Source organism: Salmo salar, chromosome 11, assembly GCF_965601325.2.
Source record: "Salmo salar chromosome 11, fSalSal1, whole genome shotgun sequence".
In the NCBI taxonomy this organism is placed as follows: domain Eukaryota; kingdom Metazoa; phylum Chordata; class Actinopteri; order Salmoniformes; family Salmonidae; genus Salmo; species Salmo salar.
Window position 1 is genome coordinate 112,657,326 of NC_138301.1, and position 19,893 is coordinate 112,677,218.

At 43.3% G+C, this 19,893-nt stretch overlaps 1 protein-coding gene across 1 annotated transcript; it reads left to right on the plus strand.

Annotated features, from left to right (window-relative positions):
* Positions 1–1,111: 1,111 nt before the first annotated feature.
* LOC106563757 (glutamine--fructose-6-phosphate aminotransferase [isomerizing] 2) lies at positions 1,112–19,058 on the plus strand. Its single transcript, XM_014129599.3, has 19 exons — positions 1,112–1,232; positions 3,027–3,134; positions 4,170–4,274; positions 6,077–6,202; positions 7,360–7,418; positions 8,169–8,303; positions 9,553–9,614; positions 11,501–11,583; positions 12,197–12,314; positions 12,537–12,700; positions 13,336–13,431; positions 13,638–13,735; positions 15,095–15,215; positions 15,311–15,468; positions 15,688–15,802; positions 15,998–16,125; positions 17,138–17,305; positions 17,561–17,722; positions 17,907–19,058. The coding sequence occupies exons 1-19, from the start codon at positions 1,226–1,228 to the stop codon at positions 17,949–17,951; spliced, it is 2,058 nt and encodes a 685-aa protein (XP_013985074.1). The 5' UTR covers positions 1,112–1,225; the 3' UTR covers positions 17,952–19,058.
* The last annotated feature ends 835 nt before the right edge of the window (positions 19,059–19,893 follow it).

The following is a 19,893-nucleotide window of genomic DNA, read 5'->3' on the forward strand; positions in this document are numbered from 1 at the left end:
TATTGTTGTGCTTTGATGTCTTAAACTCTGACACTCCCATCATCCCATCATTTGTCTAATATATCATATATTCTCTTGAGGAGTACTTTACCTTGATGAGAAGAAACTCTTTGGTGAAATGATGATACTCCAGATCTGGCTATTAGGAAAAGTATCCTGTATCATGTGTGTGTGGTTTGGTTTTACTATTCTTGTGGGGACCAGAAGTCCTCACAAGAATAACAAAACAAGGAGAATTTTGTTATGGGTTAGATTTAGTTTCAGGGTTAGTGTTAGGGGTTAAGATTAGGGTTGGGTTATGGGTTAGGGAAAATAGGATTTTGAATGGGAATACATTTTTCTGTCCCCACAAGGATAGTAAAACCAATGTGTGTGTGTGTGTGTGTGTACTTGTTTTCCTACATTATCAGGACCCCAATGTCCTCACATTTCAACCGAATGTAGTGAAAATGTAGGAAAACAATAGCTTTTTTGAAAAGTCAGGACTTTTTTTCAGGTCCTGAATTTGTTCAAATGCTATTTTAAGCTTAAGGGTTGGGGTTTTGGGGGTAGGGTTAGGTTAGGTTAAGGGTTAGGTATTTAGGGAAAATAGGAATGATAATGGGCAAATATGTTTACACTCCAGATAGTTCAGAAATATGTCCAATTGGATGTTTTGGTGCCTATAGGGCAATTCAGACCTTATTACTGTTTCCTATGATCGTGTTTTGTATTTCTGTTTTGCACTGTGTATTTGTATTTGATGTGTATATTTTTGTAATTACAAGGCTCATCTGTAAAAGAGACCTTGGTCTCAGCATGAATCCCTGTCAAAATAAAGGTTAAAGTGGCAATATGTAATTTTTTTAGTCGGCCCAAATTCACATTGTTAGTTATAGATCTATCATTCTACTTGAAAGCAAGTCTAAGAAACGGTAGATATGTTCTATGTGTACTATTTCTGTGCTTCCAGTTATTAAGTTTTTGTTTTTGTGTCTATTACTTTTGATTTTGTACACCAGCTTCAAACAGCTGAAAATACAATATTTTTTTTAATGGAAAATATATTTCACAGCGGCTTAGAGGGTACAATGATCCCCCCCAAACAAGTTGTCAAGGAAACAGGGGGCGGGGTACTGGGTTCCTACACGCCTTCACTTTAAAAGTTGTAGCCCGACATCTCTGAATATCTTCCACAATATCCAAGACAGTTTTCACTTGAAAGACTACGGTATTCTGTTGGACCATGTGTGGTAAGGCAAATATGTACTATTTCGTGACTATTATGATTATTAGCTAGATAACTTCTTAGCAAATAGCAGTAACTAACACAGCTGGCTAGCTCGCGGATGGGATACAGTTTATGTCAAATTGACGTCTAAAGTAATGTTTTGTTGTTGTATTTTAGCTAACGCTAACTCTTTTCCTAACTTTGACCTGTTTCTTATAACCCGTTACGTTAATTATCCTAACCTCCTGCGTAAGTTCTCCTAACCTGTTTTTAAAAGTCCATTTTTTTAATGATCAATTCTGACGTAAGAGAGTATCAACTCGACGTTCTCCTCGGGATACAGACCGTGGCCACATTAACAGTTACGCCCACGACCTCATAATGTATATAATAGATCTTTATAATTGTACTGCCATTAAAATGCATATTCATTGGTATTTGTGGAAGTTTCTGCACGCATTTGCGTTAATGACCTATGTAGTTTTGTGTCATACTAAACATGACTAACATTACTAACCTTTACATTACTAACCTCAACATTACTAAAAACAAATAATTAGATAATTCACTAATGTTTGGCTATTGAAAGTTAGAAAATACAGTTTGGCATCCCGTATGTAAAACTCGACCGACCACATCTGGACTGCTCTGTTAAACACAGAGCTTTGCATATAGCTGTTAGACCTGGGTCTCTGAAAGGAGCTCATTTTCACGGATGAAACAGCTGCCGTCAAACTGCTACAGACGTTGGAAATACAGTGAGCTCCAAAGGTATTGGGACACTGACACATTTTTTGTGTTGTTTTGGCTCTGTACTCCAGCACTTTGGATTTGAAAGGATACAATGACGATGAGGTTAAAGAGCAGCCTGTCAGCATTAATATGAGGGTATAATCATCCATGTCGGGTGAATCGTTTAGAAATTACAGCCCTTTCTGTAAATAGTCCTCCCATTTTAAGGGACCAAAAGTATTGGGACAAATTCACGTACACTGTATGTGTATTAAAGTAGCCAAAAGATTAGTATTTGGTAACATATTCCTAGCACTTAATGATTACATCAAGCTTGACTCTACAAACTTGTTGGATGCATTTGTTGTTTGTGTTTTCAGATGATTATGTGCCCAATAGAAATTAATAGTAAGTAATATGGATGCTACCATGATTATGAATAATCCTGAATAAATTGTGAATAATGATGAGTGAGAAAGTTAGATGCACAAGTATCATACCCCCAAGACATGCTAACCTCTCACCATTACAATAACAGTTGAGGTTAGCATTTTGGGGGGGGGGGAATTCTATTTGTGCGTCTAACTTTCTCACTCATCATTATTCACAATCTATTCAGGATTATTCATAATCATGGTAGCATCCACATTAATTTAGAAGTGTTTAGAAACATTCTATTCTTATTCACAATAAAAGTGACTCCAAATGACACAATACATTATTTATCATTCATTTCTATTAGGCAACAAATGAATCTGAAACAACCAAAACAAACGGTTCACCCGATATGGATGAAAATACCCTCCAATTAAAGCTGACAGTCTGCACTTTAACCTCATAGCTCCAAAATGTGTCACTGTCCCAATATTTTTGGAGCTCACTGTAGATCCAGCCCACTGACTCTTCATACCAACCCATTCAATGTAGCAAAGATGCAACCCCATGTATAATATAATGGTTTGAGTCTAAGACATGTAATTTGGGATACTGGCCGTTGTGAATCATGTTAGTTTGTTATTTCTTGAATATAACACTTTTGTGCTTGTTGAAAAATAAAACAACTTGTCCCTTTTATTTCTTGCAGGAATTTTTGCCTACCTGAACTACAGAGTGCCACGGACAAGGAAGGAGATCTTTGACACGCTGGTAAAAGGACTGCAGAGACTTGAGTACAGGGGATATGACTCTGCAGGTAAAAAACCCCATCATGTTGTGGTCTTATTTGATCTCAATCATAGACGAGAGACACCCTGAGGCCAAGGAAGATATCTTGTCTCCACATAGCCTCTTGATAAAGTCCAACAGGTCACTATGGTTCAGGGTTGTAATAATCTCAGTTAACCCAGAACTAAATTATTGTGTAATTTGATGAGATGCTCATGTTTACATAGTCTGCCCACCAGTGTTGTGCTCGAGACCACCTGAAGCGAAATTCTGACAAGCGCGACAAAGTTAGAAGATATTTTTCAATGAAAGTAAAGGACCTTAATGTTACTAGTGAAGTAGGAAGCCCAGGTTTCAATAGGCAATACGTTATGAATGGGTTATGAGGGAGTGTGGATATTTGGCCTGGCGAAGTGGTTTTATGAGCTGATAATTATTAAATTTTTTTTGCTTAGCTGGTCTCGGGAAGAAATTATGAGTTCTCATTGTTCGAGACCGAGTCAAGACCGAGTAAAAATGTATCTGACACCGAGACAAGACCGAGTAAAAATGTATCTGACACCGAGACAAGACCGAGTAAAAATGTATCTGACACCGAGACAAGACCGAGTAAAAATGTATCTGACACCGAGACAAGACCGAGTAAAAATGTATCTGACACCGAGACAAGACCGAGTAAAAATGTATCTGACACCGAGACAAGACCGAGTAAAAATGTATCTGACACCGAGACAAGACCGAGTAAAAATATATCTGACACCGAGACAAGACCGAGTAAAAATGTATCTGACACCGAGACAAGACCGAGTAAAAATGTATCTGACACCGAGACAAGACCGAGTAAAAATGTATCTGACACCGAGACAAGACCGAGTAAAAATGTATCTGACACAGAGACAAGACCGAGTAAAAATGTATCTGACACCGAGACAAGACCGAGTAAAAATGTATCTGACACAGAGACAAGGCTGAGACACTCACTATGTGGTCTATATTACAACACTACCATCCCAAGAGATTATGGTTGTAATAGATTCATGTTTTTTCTGCGTTTGGCTTTCAGGTGTCGGAGTGGATGGCCCTAGGAGAAATGACAATGGTGACAAGGTCAACATTTGCCTGATCAAGAAGAGGGGGAAGGTCAAGGCTCTGGATGAGGAGCTCTACAGTAGGCTGAACTCTCTACTCTCCCTCGCTACACTCCTACATTAAGCTGAACTCTACTCTCCCTCGCTACTCTCCTACATTAAGCTGAACTCTCTACTCTCCCTCGCTACTCTCCTACATTAAGCTGAACTCTCTACTCTCCCTCGCTACACTCCTACATTAAGCTGAACTCTACTCTCCCTCGCTACTCTCCTACATTAAGCTGAACTCTACTCTCCTACATTAAACATTAAGCTGAACTCTACTCTCCCTTGCTACTCTCCTACATTAAGCTGAACTCTCTACTCTCCCTCGCTACTCTCCTACATTAAGCTGAACTCTCTACTCTCTCTCGCTAAACTCCTACATTAAGCTGAACTCTCTACTCTCCCTTGCTACTCTCCTACATTAAGCTGAACTCTCTACTCTCCCTCGCTACTCTCCTACATTAAGCTGAACTCTCTACTCTCCCTTGCTACTCTCCTACATTAAGCTGAATTCTCTACTCTCCCTCGCTACTCTCCTACATTAAGCTGAATTCTCTACTCTCCCTCGCTACTCTCCACCATTAAGCTGAACTCTCTACTCTCCCTCGCTACTCTCCTACATTAAACATTAAGCTGAACTCTCTACTCTCCCTCGCTACTCTCCTACATTAAGCTGAATTCTCTACTCTCCCTCGCTACTCTCCTACATTAAGCTGAACTCTCTACTCTCCCTCGCTACTCTCCTACATTAAGCTGAATTCTCTACTCTCCCTCGCTACTCTCCTACATTAAGCTGAACTCTCTACTCTCCCTCGCTACTCTCCTACATTAAGCTGAACTCTCTACTCTCCCTCGCTACACTCCTACATTAAGCTGAACTCTACTCTCCTACATTAAACATTAAGCTGAACTCTCTACTCTCCCTCGCTACTCTCCTACATTAAGCTGAACTCTCTACTCTCCCTCGCTACACTCCTACATTAAGCTGAACTCTCTACTCTCCCTCGCTACTCTCCTACATTAAGCTGAACTCTACTCTCCCTTGCTACTCTCCTACATTAAGCTGAACTCTCTACTCTCCCTCGCTACTCTCCTACATTAAGCTGAACTCTCTACTCTCCCTCGCTAAACTCCTACATTAAGCTGAACTCTCTACTCTCCCTTGCTACTCTCCTACATTAAGCTGAACTCTCTACTCTCCCTCGCTAAACTCCTACATTAAGCTGAACTCTCTACTCTCCCTTGCTACTCTCCTACATTAAGCTGAACTCTCTACTCTCCCTCGCTACTCTCCTACATTAAGCTGAACTCTCTACTCTCCCTCGCTACACTCCTACATTAAGCTGAACTCTCTACTCTCCCTTGCTACTCTCCTACATTAAGCTGAATTCTCTACTCTCCCTCGCTACTCTCCTACATTAAGCTGAATTCTCTACTCTCCCTCGCTACTCTCCTACATTAAGCTGAACTCTCTACTCTCCCTCGCTACTCTCCTACATTAAGCTGAACTCTCTACTCTCCCTCGCTACTCTCCTACATTAAGCTGAATTCTCTACTCTCCCTCGCTACTCTCCTATATTAAGCTGAACTCTCTACTCTCCCTCGCTACTCTCCTACAGTGGGGGAAAAAAGTATTTGATCCCCTGCTGATTTTGTACGTTTGCCCACTTACAAAGAAATGATCAGTCTATAATTTTAATGGTAGGTTTATTTGAACAGTGAGAGACAGAATAACAACAAAAAAATCCAGAAAAACGCATGTCAAAAATGTTATAAAAGGATTTTGACACACACATATTGATGTTTTAGTCTGATCGTTGATTGTGTGTGTGATCAGAGAATGACTCCATTGACCTGGACATTGAGCTGGACACACACTTTGGCATTGCTCACACCCGCTGGGCGACACATGGAGAGCCCAACGCTGTCAACTGCCATCCACACCGCTCCGACAAGAACAACGGTAAGAACACACTCGTACTGTAGGATCCCACATTAGATGGTGAGAATTGCTGAAGCAATGTTAGTACAGTATTAAGCGGTTTGTAAACATACTATAATGCAGTCATTCACTAAATACAAGAGAACCTTGGTACAATATAATGTGTCCCCATTGGCTTTACATTGCAGCCCCTGAAAGAGCATCTTGAAAACAGTCATCTGCTTTAACATTTAGAGGTCGTTAACTGACCCCTGATGTTGCCTTCATTTAATGGGCCCTGTTTTCCTTAAGGAAGAGAAACACCGGAAAGCAGATGAAAACTTTAAAGAGAAAGGTGTCAGGGGTCATTTTTGCTAGATAATGAGATGGCTTAACGCCATGCTGTCTGATGTATTGCCTGGTGTCCTAGCCTGCCTGAGCTTTCTCCTGAGGCCTATGCAGATATGCTTGAGTTCACCTTAGAGAGTAGCTCCATCATGATAGTAAATCATAAAGAAACCAGGATGTTCGCCTATGACAGGGATCATCAACTAGATTCAGCCGCAGACCAATTTAAATTTTTTACGTATTATTTTTATTGAGTGGATGGTTGGGTGGCCAGAACATAATAATTTGTAGACCGCAAATTGACCGCAAGAAGCTTAAACAGATATAATATTTGACTAATACATAATAATTTGAATCCTTGCTTACATTTGTATAGGATCACGTGTCTCTCTATAATGGGTGGGAATACTTAGATTTCCAAAATTAAAATCACTTGGAGCTGATTTCCTGGTCCAATAATGGGAAATAATAATAATTATATATTGGCTCAGAAAACTATTGGCCAAATAAAACCAGTTTGTGGAACCCTGGCCTAGGACATAAAACAAGAGAGACTGTGACCTTAAATACAAGCATGTTTGTGCTTCTGCATGTACATTGCTTGCTCTTTGAGGTTTTAGCCTGGGTATCTGTAAAGCACTTTGTGACAAGTGCTGACGTAAAAAGCTTTATGAAATAAAATTGATTGATTGTTTGAAAGACTAGTTAGAGCAGAGTAGATATTTACTTACAATAATTACACTGTAGCTATTAACCCATGTTTGACACAAGATAATGTTACGCTGTCACAGAGGAATAGGTATTCTGTGAATGCCAAATATTTGACATGTGATCTCTGTTCTTCACCTTAGAATTTGTTGTGATCCACAATGGCATCATCACTAACTACAAGGAGCTCAGGAAATACCTGGTAAGTTGTGAGAACACACAAGGCCTTCCAATTTGGACATTTATTTACACACCTTGAACACATTATTGCTACTAGACCTTTGTGCACGTGTATACAGCTCTGTACAGACGTCATAAACCAGAAGAAGTGTCGTTTTACAAGTGTAAAGACCACACAGACACGCCCTTAGGCCGTTGGTCATTAGGCCCAATAGAGATCATGTATGTGGGGTTTGTTTGTAGACGTTAGCTAATGTTATTTAATGAAAGGACAGTATTCTATTTCTGTAGCGTGGATGTATAAAGGTGTTGACGTAGAAATGGAATCGATAGAACTGGCCTCCCCATTCAAGTCAATGGTGGCATAATGGGTGGACTGGCAGCCATTGTGATTGTACCCATTAGTTTACCAGTGAAATTACCAGGGTCAGAGTTACCAAGCCCTTTCTATGGATTCTATTTCTGTTGTTGTTGATGGGTCAGACCGTAGATTCCTGTACAGATTGTCAGTTGTTTATTATCTACTTCACTTGCTTTGGCAATGTTAACATATGTTTCCCATGCCAATAAATCCCCTTGAATTGTCTTGTCTTTGCCATTCATGGATGCGTTATGTCAGGGTCTGCATTGCTATTTCATTAGCCAGACTGAGCTAATAACTGAGACTGAGAGTTAGGCTACATCTCTTATTTTTGTTGAGAGAAATCTTGTCTGTTTTGAAGGTTGTTGTGTCTGTAACTAACAGCAGTGTTTTGTTGTATACTGCCGTCAGAAATCCAAGGGGTACAAGTTTGAGTCAGAGACGGACACCGAGGTCATCCCCAAGCTGATTAAATATGTCTATGACAACAGCGAGAACGATTATGTGTCCTTCTCCACCCTGGTGGAGCGCGTCATCCAGCAGCTGGTAAGCCTCATGGAGGGGTGTGGGTTCTTCTGGGAAAATCTCAGTATATGACCACACACAATTAACAGTCCCGTCCGCATGTGGTCTGGTAGTTGATTATGTTGTGACAAACAAACAGAATTAATTTAGGATATGTCAGCTGGGGTTGTATGTTGCAATGTCCGTCCGTCCCCCCCCGTCCCCCCCGTCTGGCTTGTTTTACTGTTTCCCTTTAACCACATCACATAATCAACAGCAGTTGTCCGTATGTAGCAGCTAACCTAATGCCCTCCACAACCTAAAAGGAAAAGGTTTTTAGGGTCTAAAAGTCCTGCTGTGTTCAGCGTGCTGGGATCTGGTTGAGTCTGGTTTTAGAAGTGGCTCTGAAAGATGACCTAATATCCTGAATATCAGCCCACCCCACCCAACTACCCCAGAAGAAAACGAAGACCTCACTCTGTAGCTTCAATAAAAGAAGGGGAAAGTTGAACAACGAGATTAGCTCTTGGCATAATTGAAAACAGACTGAATCATAAGCTGTGTGTGTGTGTGTGTGTGTGTGTGTGTGTGTGTGTGTGTGTGTGTGTGTGTGTGTGTGTGTGTGTGTGTGTGTGTGTGTGTGTGTGTGTGTGTGTGTGTGTTTATTTGTTTTACATTTCTCCTCCCCTCTCAGTTTGGCCAATGAGAGAGCTCAGGGCTAGGGAGCAGAGTAGTGCTTCCACAGAGAGGCCTCTTATTCCTCCTACAGCCTGAGTGTGTGGAGCTCAGGTTCTCTGCCTCCCAGCGTACCCCATCTATCACCCTGCCTCCCAGCGTACCCCATCTCCTCACCTTACTGGGCCCCTGGGCTGGGGTTTAGGCAGGGGATAGAGGGAGGAGGGATGGAAGAGGGAGCATAGTGGCTGGGCTGGGGTTTAGGCAGGGGATAGAGGGAGGAGGGATGGAGGAGGGAGCATAGTGGCTGGGCTGGGGTTTAGGCAGGGGATAGAGGGTTCAGCTGATTTGCCATAGTTTCCTATCTTTTTGTCCTCTATCGCTTTCCTTTGACTGATGTCTATTGGGTTTAGCCCGTCTAGGGACTGATGTCGGACATGAGTGCAAGCTATGAAGTCTAAACATTATAGTGCATCTGACTGTTGTTGATGACTCATTGTGTCAATATCATCCTGTCCTAAATGAGATCATATTGGATGTGAATTCACTGAGGTCTACAGGATGTAATTTCTGACACTGCTAACTTGCTGTACTGCTTTTGTCTCTTCTCTCCAAGGAAGGGGCTTTTGCTCTGGTTTTCAAAAGCATCCACTTCCCGGGGGAAGCTATAGCCACCAGGTCAGTATGATCCCTCTGACATTTCTCTACTCGGCCACATCCCTTCTTTCTCACACGTTCGCCCTGCCTACCAGAACACTTTACCTTCCATTATAGATTGACCCCCTGCCTGACCTCTAACCCTGTTGCTGATCTCAAGGGTTGCATAATATCCTGTAGAACTCTCACTAAGCACAAAGTTCCGTGGAAGTTCAAGTGGAAGCCCCTGAATCAGGGAATCTGATCCTGTTTCAAAGAGTTCGGTCACCACATGCCCACTATAATGCAATGTTCTGGTTTAGGTGAAACGGTAAAGCCAGGTATGAACAAGGCATGAGGGTTATGTAAGAAACCTATACACATTTTGTCATCCTTTTTATCAGCATAATGTTAACTGTATACCTGTAAAAGTGGCACATTATGCACAGTAAGCAACACTGTTCACTGTGTGTCTGTCTGTGTGTGTGCAAACTAGTGGTTGTGTGTGTTTTGTGTTAGTTAAGATTTCTCCTCCCCTCTCAGTTTTCAAATGAGAGCGCTCAATGGGCTAGGGACCAGAGAGGAGCTTTTACAGAGAGGGCTCTTATGCCTCTTTCAGCCTGAGTGGGCTAGGGACCAGAGAGGGTTCTTATGCCTCTTTCAGCCTGAGTGGGCTAGGGACCAGAGAGGGTTCTTATGCCTCTTTCAGCCTGAGTGGGCTAGGGACCAGAGAGGGTTCTTATGCCTCTTTCAGCCTGAGTGGGCTAGGGACCAGAGTGGAGCTTTTACAGAGAGGGCTCTTATGCCTCTTTCAGCCTGAGTGGGCTAGGGACCAGAGAGGGTTCTTATGCCTCTTTCAGCCTGAGTGGGCTAGGGACCAGAGAGGAGCTTTTACAGAGAGGGTTCTTATGCCTCTTTCAGCCTGAGTGGGCTAGGGACCAGAGAGGGTTCTTATGCCTCTTTCAGCCTGAGTGGGCTAGGGACCAGAGAGGGTTCTTATGCCTCTTTCAGCCTGAGTGGGCTAGGGACCAGAGAGGGTTCTTATGCCTCTTTCAGCCTGAGTGGGCTAGGGACCAGAGTGGAGCTTTTACAGAGAGGGCTCTTATGCCTCTTTCAGCCTGAGTGGGCTAGGGACCAGAGAGGAGCTTTTACAGAGAGGGCTCTTATGCCTCTTTCAGCCTGAGTGGGCTAGGGACCAGAGAGGAGCTTTTACAGAGAGGGCTCTTATGCCTCTTTCAGCCTGAGTGGGCTAGGGACCAGAGTGGAGCTTTTACAGAGAGGGCTCTTATCCACTGAGTGTAGTTTGCTGTCTCTTGTCAGAGTTGCTTTCCAGGGGAAAGAATGGTTACAATTAAGTCATTCTACAAGTGTTTGTAGTTCCTCACCCCCTCTATCCAACAATGCCCTCCTTCATGGTATTGTTGCTTGATATTGGCTTCCTTTCCTTCCAGTTCTCTGCTGCCAATGACTGGAACGAATTGCAAAAATCACTGAAGCTGGTCTTATATCTCCCTCTCTAACTTTAAGCATCAGAATTTCTGCAGGCCCATGCCACTGGTCTAACCATAAATATTTCAGGGTATTATAATGAACAAAACAAGTGATTGTACAAGACCAAATTGAGTGATGTTTGTGGTGTGTGGGATGCTGTTGGCCTGTCTTTATAGCTGAGTGAACGGATGTGGTCTACTCTGTGTGGGAGAAAGTGGAGGGTGTGTTATGACTGCCTTTGTCTATTCTAAGAGAGCTGGTCTCAGACAGCGGTTTGATTTGGCCCAAAAAATGTAGGTCTAGTTCATACCAGTTTCTCACATTGGCTCACTCTCTCATTCCAGCCTCAGCCTCTAACGGCCTCTGTCATCCTCTCTCACCCTGTCTCATTCCAGTCTCAGCCTCTAACGTACTCTGTCACTGTCATCCTGCCTTAGGAGAGGAAGTCCTCTGCTGATTGGCGTGAGGAGCAAGTATGAGCTGTCTATGGAACAGATTCCTATTCAGTACAACAGTACTGGTGAGTCCCTCATTGCCTTCTCTCTCTGGGTGCCTCTGGAAAAATAGGCCAGCTGTTGGCAGACAACTCTTGATGGTGGCAAACTGATACTTTTAGTCCTGGTGTTTTTAAGTATTCTCCTTTATAATTTGTAATACCCCTGTTGTGTATTGTAGCTGTAATGAGCATGTGGAGTTGTAGGTTGGGATTTGTGACCAGAGTTGCTTGTGCAATCTCGTCTGTATAGGTAAAGTGCTGTTTGTCATCAAGCAGAGCACTTAGCTTGACATTTTTATGAATTTATGTCAACTTCAGCTCTCAACTTTCTTGTGCTCGGAACCATGCTTTTGATAAATATGTTTTAATTTAGCTGAAAATAAACATGACTGATTTGAAATTAAGTGTAATATTAAGGAGGTGAAAAGGGAAACTTACCAAAGACAAAATGTTAAGAACACCCTTTCACCTTTTGGGTGAGCCTAAATAATATCTCTCTGTAATGTTTAGTGTCAATTACATTTCAAAAGGTTTAGTAATGAGTTATGTTATAAGCTGTTATACAACGGAAGTTCCTTCTGGAAAAATACATTCTGTTCTATTATGTTCTGTCTGCATGACCCCTTCTACTTTCCAGGTCACTTTATAGAAGGCATCCAGCAGAGGAACTTCAGGAACAGGGTGGACAGCACCGTAGCCTTGCACTCAGTCAGTGACAGGAAGGCAGTGGAGTTCTACTTTGCATCTGATGCCAGGTGAGAGCCACGAGAACATGAATCTCCCCTCAACTGGATAACTAACCCCAGATGTAATTCATGTAGCTCTTCCAGTTCAATACTGATTGTGTTCTACACTCCTATCTACTGGCCGTCAACTGTCATTACATGTACTGTATATTACTGCCATGTTCCTTACACACTCTTATGGAAAAAAACTAAGAAAACAACATATCTCTGTCCTTCCTGCTTCACCCCTAGTGCCATCATTGAACACACCAACAAGGTGATCTACCTGCGGGATGATGACATAGCAGCGGTGGCCCAGGGAAAGCTGTCCCTGCACCGTATGAGCCGCTGTGCCGGGGAGGACCCTAACCGGGCCATCCAGACCCTACAGATGGAGCTGCAGCAGATCATGAAAGGTCAGGGGTCATCACAACACACAGTCACACACTGATAACAAGAGCCATGTATTTAGAGAGTTGGAACTTTGAGGTTTCTGATGCATTGACATGACACTACAACATTCTATGGTAGCCATTTTAGTGTCCCGTTAACATGACATGGGGATTATTTAAACTATGGAACGGATTGACTAGAATTAGAACCATATTAGACATTCTAAAAGTTAGCCCCACCCCTCTAAATACATGTCTCTGCTGATAACCATTCAGTGTACAGTAGATACGGCCAGGGTTATGCAGAGGTGCTGGGATAGTTAGAATTATTAAGCACTTAATAGCTCTGTGCAGTTTTCAGAAATGAGTCAGAGCCTGATGCAGTCTTCTTTCACTTGGGGTCTGTCTGTATTCCTGGGTGATCTGTTATTGGGGTTGGTATTGATGCATAACATGGATGTTTATATGTACATATTCTTATTCATCCCTTTACATTTGTGTGTATTTGTGTGTGTATAAGGTAGTTGTTGTGAATGTGTTAGATTTTACTGCATAGTCGGAACTAGAAGTACAAGCATTTCGCTACACTCGCATTAACATCTGCTAACCATGTGTATGTGACCAATAAAATTTGATTTGATTTGGATGTTGACTCACAGGGAACTTCAAAGCCTTCATGCAGAAGGAGATTTTTGAGCAGCCAGAGTCTGTCTTCAACACCATGAGAGGAAGGATCTGTTTTGACACCAACACAGGTATGGCATAGCCTGAAATCCACTCAATGTACTCCGTGTGATGCTAAACATGACGACGAGTGGAATGATAACTCAGACAGACTGATACCCAGGCTAGGAATGGCACACACACTACCCCAAACAGCAAACTTTAGAAATAGATCCGCAGCTGAAGATCAGAAAGGCATCTTGTTGTTTTGTGTCAGAGATGTGCTTTTGATCACCAGTGGTCCTGGGGGGGCTGAAAGACCATCTGAAGGAGATCAGGCGCTGCAGACGCCTCATCCTGATTGGCTGTGGGACCAGTTTCCATGCTGGAGTGGCGGTGAGTGCTAAACGGGTCAGGGGTGGGGGGGCGATTTGATGGACATTTGGCTGCAGACTGAGTAGGAGAATCACTAATTGACACTTGTGTGGGTGTAACGAGAAAGGTCCTGTATGGGTCCTGGTCCTGTATTGCTCAGTTGGAGCGGGACACTAATCCGGATACATATTAGAAACCTTTCGACGAGCCGTCAAATATGCAAAGCGTCAATACAGGACTAAGATCGAATCTAATTTCCTGCAATAATGTGTTATCATTTACACACTGTGTCACGTTTATTTTGTCTTAGTGTGCCTCTTTCAGACAACAACAAAAAACTTTGACTTGACATAATTATTCTCCTTTTTGGCAGTTCTTACTTTCAATCAAGTCATTGCCTGACAATTAAAAGGGACAGCGTTTTAATTGAAGTTTTAATTGAAGTTTTACGGTGTGCGGCTGCTCGGCCATGGAAACCCATTTCCTGACGCTCCAGACGAACAGTTCCAGTGTTGACGTTGCTTCCAGAGTCAGTTTGGAACTCGGTAGCGAGTGTTGCAACCGAGGACAGACGATTTTTATGCGCTGCGCGCTTCAGCACTCGGCGGTCCCATTCTGTGAGCTTGTGTGGCCTACCACTTGGCAGCTGAGCAGTTGTTGCTCCAAGACATTTCCACTTCACAATAACAGCACTTACAGTTGACCGGGACAGCTCAAGCAGGGCAGAAATTTGACGAACTGACTTGTTCGAAAGGTGGCGTCCTATGACGGTGCCACGTTGAAAGTCACTGAGCTCTTCAGTAAGGCCATTCTACTGCCAATGTTTCACTATGGAGATTGCATGGATGTGTGCTCGATTTTATACATCGGTCAGCAACGGGTGTGGCTGAAATAGCCGAATCTACTAATTTGAAGGAGTGTCCACATACTTTTGTGTGTATATAGTGTATCTACCTCATTTACCTGGTACCCGTGTATATAGCCAAGTTATCGTTACTCATTGTGTATTTATTCCTTGTGTTACAATTTTTCTCTGTAATCTGTTGGGAACGTCCCGTATGTAAGCATTTCACTGTTAGCCTACACCTGTTGTTTTACGAAGCATGTGACAAATAAAATGTGTATTTTATTTGGTAGAGCATGGCGCTTGCAACGTCAGGATTGTGGCTTCGATTCCTGAGACCACCCACACATAAAAAATGTATGCACACTTCACTGTGGGTCGTTTTGGATAAAAGCGTCTGGTAAATGGCTTATATTAAGACAAAGGACTCAAATAGTCCAGACTCCAGGCTGAACAGTCGGTTGTTCATAGATGAAAAATAGAGTGATTGATGATACCCAGCGCGGATAAATGAAACCCTTCCTTGATGCCTCTAGACCAGACAGATTCTGGAGGAGTTGACTGAACTACCTGTGATGGTGGAACTGGCCTCTGATTTCCTGGACCGCATCACTCCTGTCTTTAGAGATGACGTCTGCTTCTTCATCAGCCAGTCTGGTACGTGAGACTGCACATTATCTGGTCAGATATGGTGCTTGCTGCGATTGATTGTGCTTTGTTTCACAAGACGCTATGACTCCACCTCCTTCCAGGTGAGACAGCAGACACCCTGATGACGCTGCGTTACTGTCAGGGCCGCGGAGCTCTGACGGTGGGCATCACCAACACAGTGGGCAGCTCCATCTCTAGGGAGACAGACTGCGGTGTTCACATCAACGCCGGCCCTGAAATCGGCGTGGCCAGCACCAAGGTACACTACCACCACCACCACACTGCTGTCTGTTCACAGGGAAGCCTCAGTTAATGTGAACTCAGTGGTGTCGTACTGAGCACGGCGACTATATTGATATCATGATTCACATGTGTATCTAGGTTGAGGTTTGGAGGAGATGGTGTACTGTGTTTATGCGAGTGCCTCGTAGACTTGTGTTTGTGCATGACTACTCACAGTGCCCCATACTTTCTCCAGGCGTACACCAGCCAGTTTGTGGCCCTCACCATGTTTGGTTTGATGATGAGTGAGGACAGAATCTCCCTGCAGAAGAGGAGACTGGAGATCATCAACGGATTGAGGATGCTGCCAGGTCAGCCTGACTCTCTGTGCCTCTCGTCACCCCCCCATAACCTCCGCCCCTCTCATAGCCCCTGTCAACTCCTTATCTATAACTTCTAGCCACCCCTGTCATTTTACACTCCTTATCTGTCTACCTCCAATGCATTCCCTCACTGTGACGTCCTTGTGAGCTAATGCAGAATGTGTATGGTGTTCCTCTCCTCAGGGTTGATTAAGGAGGTTCTGACTCTGGACGACCAGATCAAAAACATTGCAAGCGAGCTGTACCAGCAGAGGTCCCTGCTGGTTATGGGCCGTGGATACAACTACGCCACCTGTATGGAGGGGGCGCTGGTGAGCACGGAAACTACTCTTCATGCAGGGCTCTCCAACCCTGTTCCTGGAGAGCTACCCTTCTTTAGGTTTTCGCTCCAACCCTGTTCCTGGAGAGCTACCCTTCTTTAGGTTTTCGCTCCAACTCTGTTCCTGGAGAGATACCCTCCTGTAGGTTTTCGCTCCAACCCTGTTCCTGGAGAGATACCCTCCTGTAGGTTTTCGCTCCAACCCTGTTCCTGGAGAGATACCCTCCTGTAGGTTTTAACTCCAACCCTGTTCCTGGAGAGCTACCCTCCTGTAGGTTTTCACTCCAACCCTGTTCCTGGAGAGATACCCTCCTGTAGGTTTTAACTCCAACCCTGTTCCTGGAGAGCTACCCTCCAATGTGGTCTAGTGGATCCTTGTGGTGCGCTGGGCGCCTGCAGGCTGACTTTGGTCGTCAGTTGATCTCTGTTTCCTCCGACACATTGGTGCAGCTGGCTTCCGGGTTAAGCGAGTGGGTGTTAAGAAGCGTGGTTTGGCGGGTCATGTTTCGGAGGATGCACGACTCGACCTTCGCCTCTTCCAAGCCTGTTGGGGAGTTGCAGCGATATGACGAGATCGAAAAGGGGATAAAAAAATAACCACAAAAAAATATAGGACGGTAAGCTCTCCAAGAACAGGGTTGGAGTGAAAACCTACAGGAGAGTAGCTCTCCAAGAACAGGGTTGGAGTTAAAACCAACAGGAGGGTAGCTCTCCAGGAGCAGAGTTGGAGAGCCTCGGGGTAGAGAGCTCTAAGGCACTGCATCTCAGTGCATCTACAGACACCCGGGTTCGAATCAAGGCAGTATCACAACCAGCTGTGTTTAGGAGTCCCATAGGGCGGCGCACAATTGGCCCAGCGTTGTCCGGGTTTGGCTGGTGTAGGCCGTTGTTGTAAATAAGAATTTGTTCTTAACTGACTTGCCAAGTTAAATTAAAAAGGTCAAATAACTCTCAGTAGGACCAGATGGCTTATTGACTTTCATTTTATTATTTTCCTGTTACAGAAAATCAAAGAGATCACGTACATGCACTCAGAGGGCATCCTGGCTGGGGAGTTGAAGCACGGTCCCCTGGCTCTCATCGACAAACACATGCCTGTCATTATGATCATCATGAAAGACGCCTGCTACACCAAGTGTCACAACGCTCTGCAGCAGGTCACTGCACGCCAGGTGACACACACACACACACACACACACACACACACACACACACACACACACACACACACACACACACACACACACACACACACACACACACACACACACAGAGGGGGGGAACTCTCTCCCTCTCTCTGACTTTGACATTAAGTAGCTTTTGTACCCCCTGCTATTCAAAAATAATTCACCTGAGGGAATATCACAATGGACAGAATAGTTTAATGATTATATCGTTATTGATGCTGTTTTTCCCCTTCCTGTCAGGGGCGGCCTATTATCCTGTGTTGCCAGGACGACCCTGAGATCACTAAGAATGCTTACAAGACCATTGAGTTGCCACAGACAGTGGACTGCCTTCAGGGCGTCCTCAGTGTCATTCCTCTCCAGCTCATGTCCTTCCACTTGGCTGTGCTCCGAGGATACGATGTAAGTCACCAGGCCCCAATGGTCCTCTGTTACAGCCGACAGCAGTCATAGTATGTGTTGTGTCTGAGGGTGTTTTTAAAAAGCTGTGTGTGTGCTCTGTGTGCGTGCTCTGTCTGCGTGCTCTGTGTCTGTGTGCGTGTGCGAGACCTTAACACTAATGTAGATTTTCTTTCCGTCTTCTCAGGTGGACTGCCCCAGGAACCTAGCCAAGTCTGTGACAGTGGAGTAACTACTAGTTTCAAACCAGTCAAAATACCGTAGTGCAGTCAGGCGTGTCTTTCTCTGTACTGTGTGTGTGTGTGTGTGTACTGTGTGTGTGTGTACTGTGTGTGTGTGTGTACTGTGTGTGTTGGCAGGTACTGAATGTGTAATTTTAACTGGGTATTTATCAGGGTTTGGGTCAATTTGAATTGAAGGCAGTCCATTCAGGAAGTAAACTGAAATTCCAATTAAATTATTGAGAAAATGTATTTTCAATGACTTTTCAATCAACTTAAAAGGAAAACCTATTTAAAAATGTTGGGATTTTCAATTAAAATCCTGAATTTACTGACTTCAATTTGAATTGACCCCAACCCTGGTATTTATGGTAGACGTTAAACTCTGAAGAGTCGTCATGACTAAAGTGGTGTGTTGGAGTTCTATCAGTGAGTTAAAATCAATGATGCTTACTCAATAAGTGCCTTGTGAATGTTTATTTTTTTAAATTTTATATATACATAAGGAAGGGACATCTATATTCTGTTTACTGCTCGGCACTGAAGCAAAGGAACAATGTCAGAGCCTATTGTTTACATTTAGTCTCGAAATGTTTACAGTTGTGCAATACGTAGACTGACAAGGACTAAAGTGTCTTGGTGTTTGTTTGTAATAGCTCGCACATCATTTAATTTGCATGATGCCTACTATACCTTTTTAAACAGTGAAGGAACAGTTGAATCTTAACATTACAGAAGGTAGAGAGATAATATGCTTTGACAATTATGTATTCCAACTCTATTTCTCTGTATTTGTTTGAGCCAAAGAGAAAACAAGCAAAGGACTGTTGGCTATGTGGACAATTTCTCGTTTGATGTCCTCTTTACAACGGGAAGATATCTGAGTACTTTGAGGCTGTTACTGTATAACGCCCTTATCATATGCAAACTATTTTAGACCAAACGCGTGTACATGTACATTGCGATATATGTTTAAAATTGTAGATATTTATTGTATTTTATATCTGATTATTAGTCTTACATGTCTAATTTTGAATAGGCCAGAATCTGTCCCCTAATCTTTGACTATGTATATTACTTTTTTAACATTTTTAAATACAATTCTTTTTTTGCCTTTATGTTTGTGTGTGTGTGATGGTTTCCAGATCATATAGTGCTAGCTGAATGAAGACCAATATTCTCTTGATTTGATTTAATCTATATAAAAACAGTACCAGTCAAAAGTTTGGGGACACCTATTCATTCCAGAGTTTTTCTAATTTTAACTATTTTCTACATTGTAGAATAATAGTGAAGACATCAAAACTATGAAGTAACACATATGGAATCATGTAGTAACTCAAAATGTTAAACAAATCAAAATATATCCTTTGCCTTGATGACAGCTTTGCACACTCTTGGCATTCTCTCAACCAGCTTCACCTGGAATGCTTTTCCAACAGTCTTGAAGGAGTTCCCACATATGCTGAGCACTTGTTGGCTGCTTTTCCTTCACTCTGCGGTTCAACTCATCCCAAACCATCTCAATTGGGTTGAGGTTGTGTGACTGTGGAGGCCAGGTCATCTGATGTAGCACTCCATCACTCTCCTTCTTGGTCAAATAGCCCTTACACAGCCTGGCGGTGTTGGGTCATTGTCCTGTTGAAAAACAAATGATAATTCCACTAAGCGCAACCAGATGGGATGGTGTATCGCTGCAGCATGCTGTGGTAGACATGCTGGTTAAGTGTGCCTTGAATTCTAAATAAATCACTGACAGTGTCACCAGCAAAGCACCATCACACCTCCTCCTCCATGCTTCACTGTGGGAACCACACAAGCGGAGATCCTCCGTTCACCTACTCTGTGTCTTACAAAGACACGGCGGTTGTAACCAAAAATCTGAAATTTGGACTCGGGGGCTGTTGGGGCTCGGGGGCAGTATTGAGACATTTTGAAAAAAATATGTGCCCA

Excerpts from the sequence above, each read along its gene's own strand:
- LOC106563757 (XM_014129599.3), top strand. Across the intron at positions 8,304-9,552 it reads AGCGCGTCATCCAGCAGCTG|GAAGGGGCTTTTGCTCTGGT; the intron begins GTAAGCCTCATG and ends CTTCTCTCCAAG. Across the intron at positions 15,469-15,687 it reads TCGGCGTGGCCAGCACCAAG|GCGTACACCAGCCAGTTTGT; the intron begins GTACACTACCAC and ends TACTTTCTCCAG.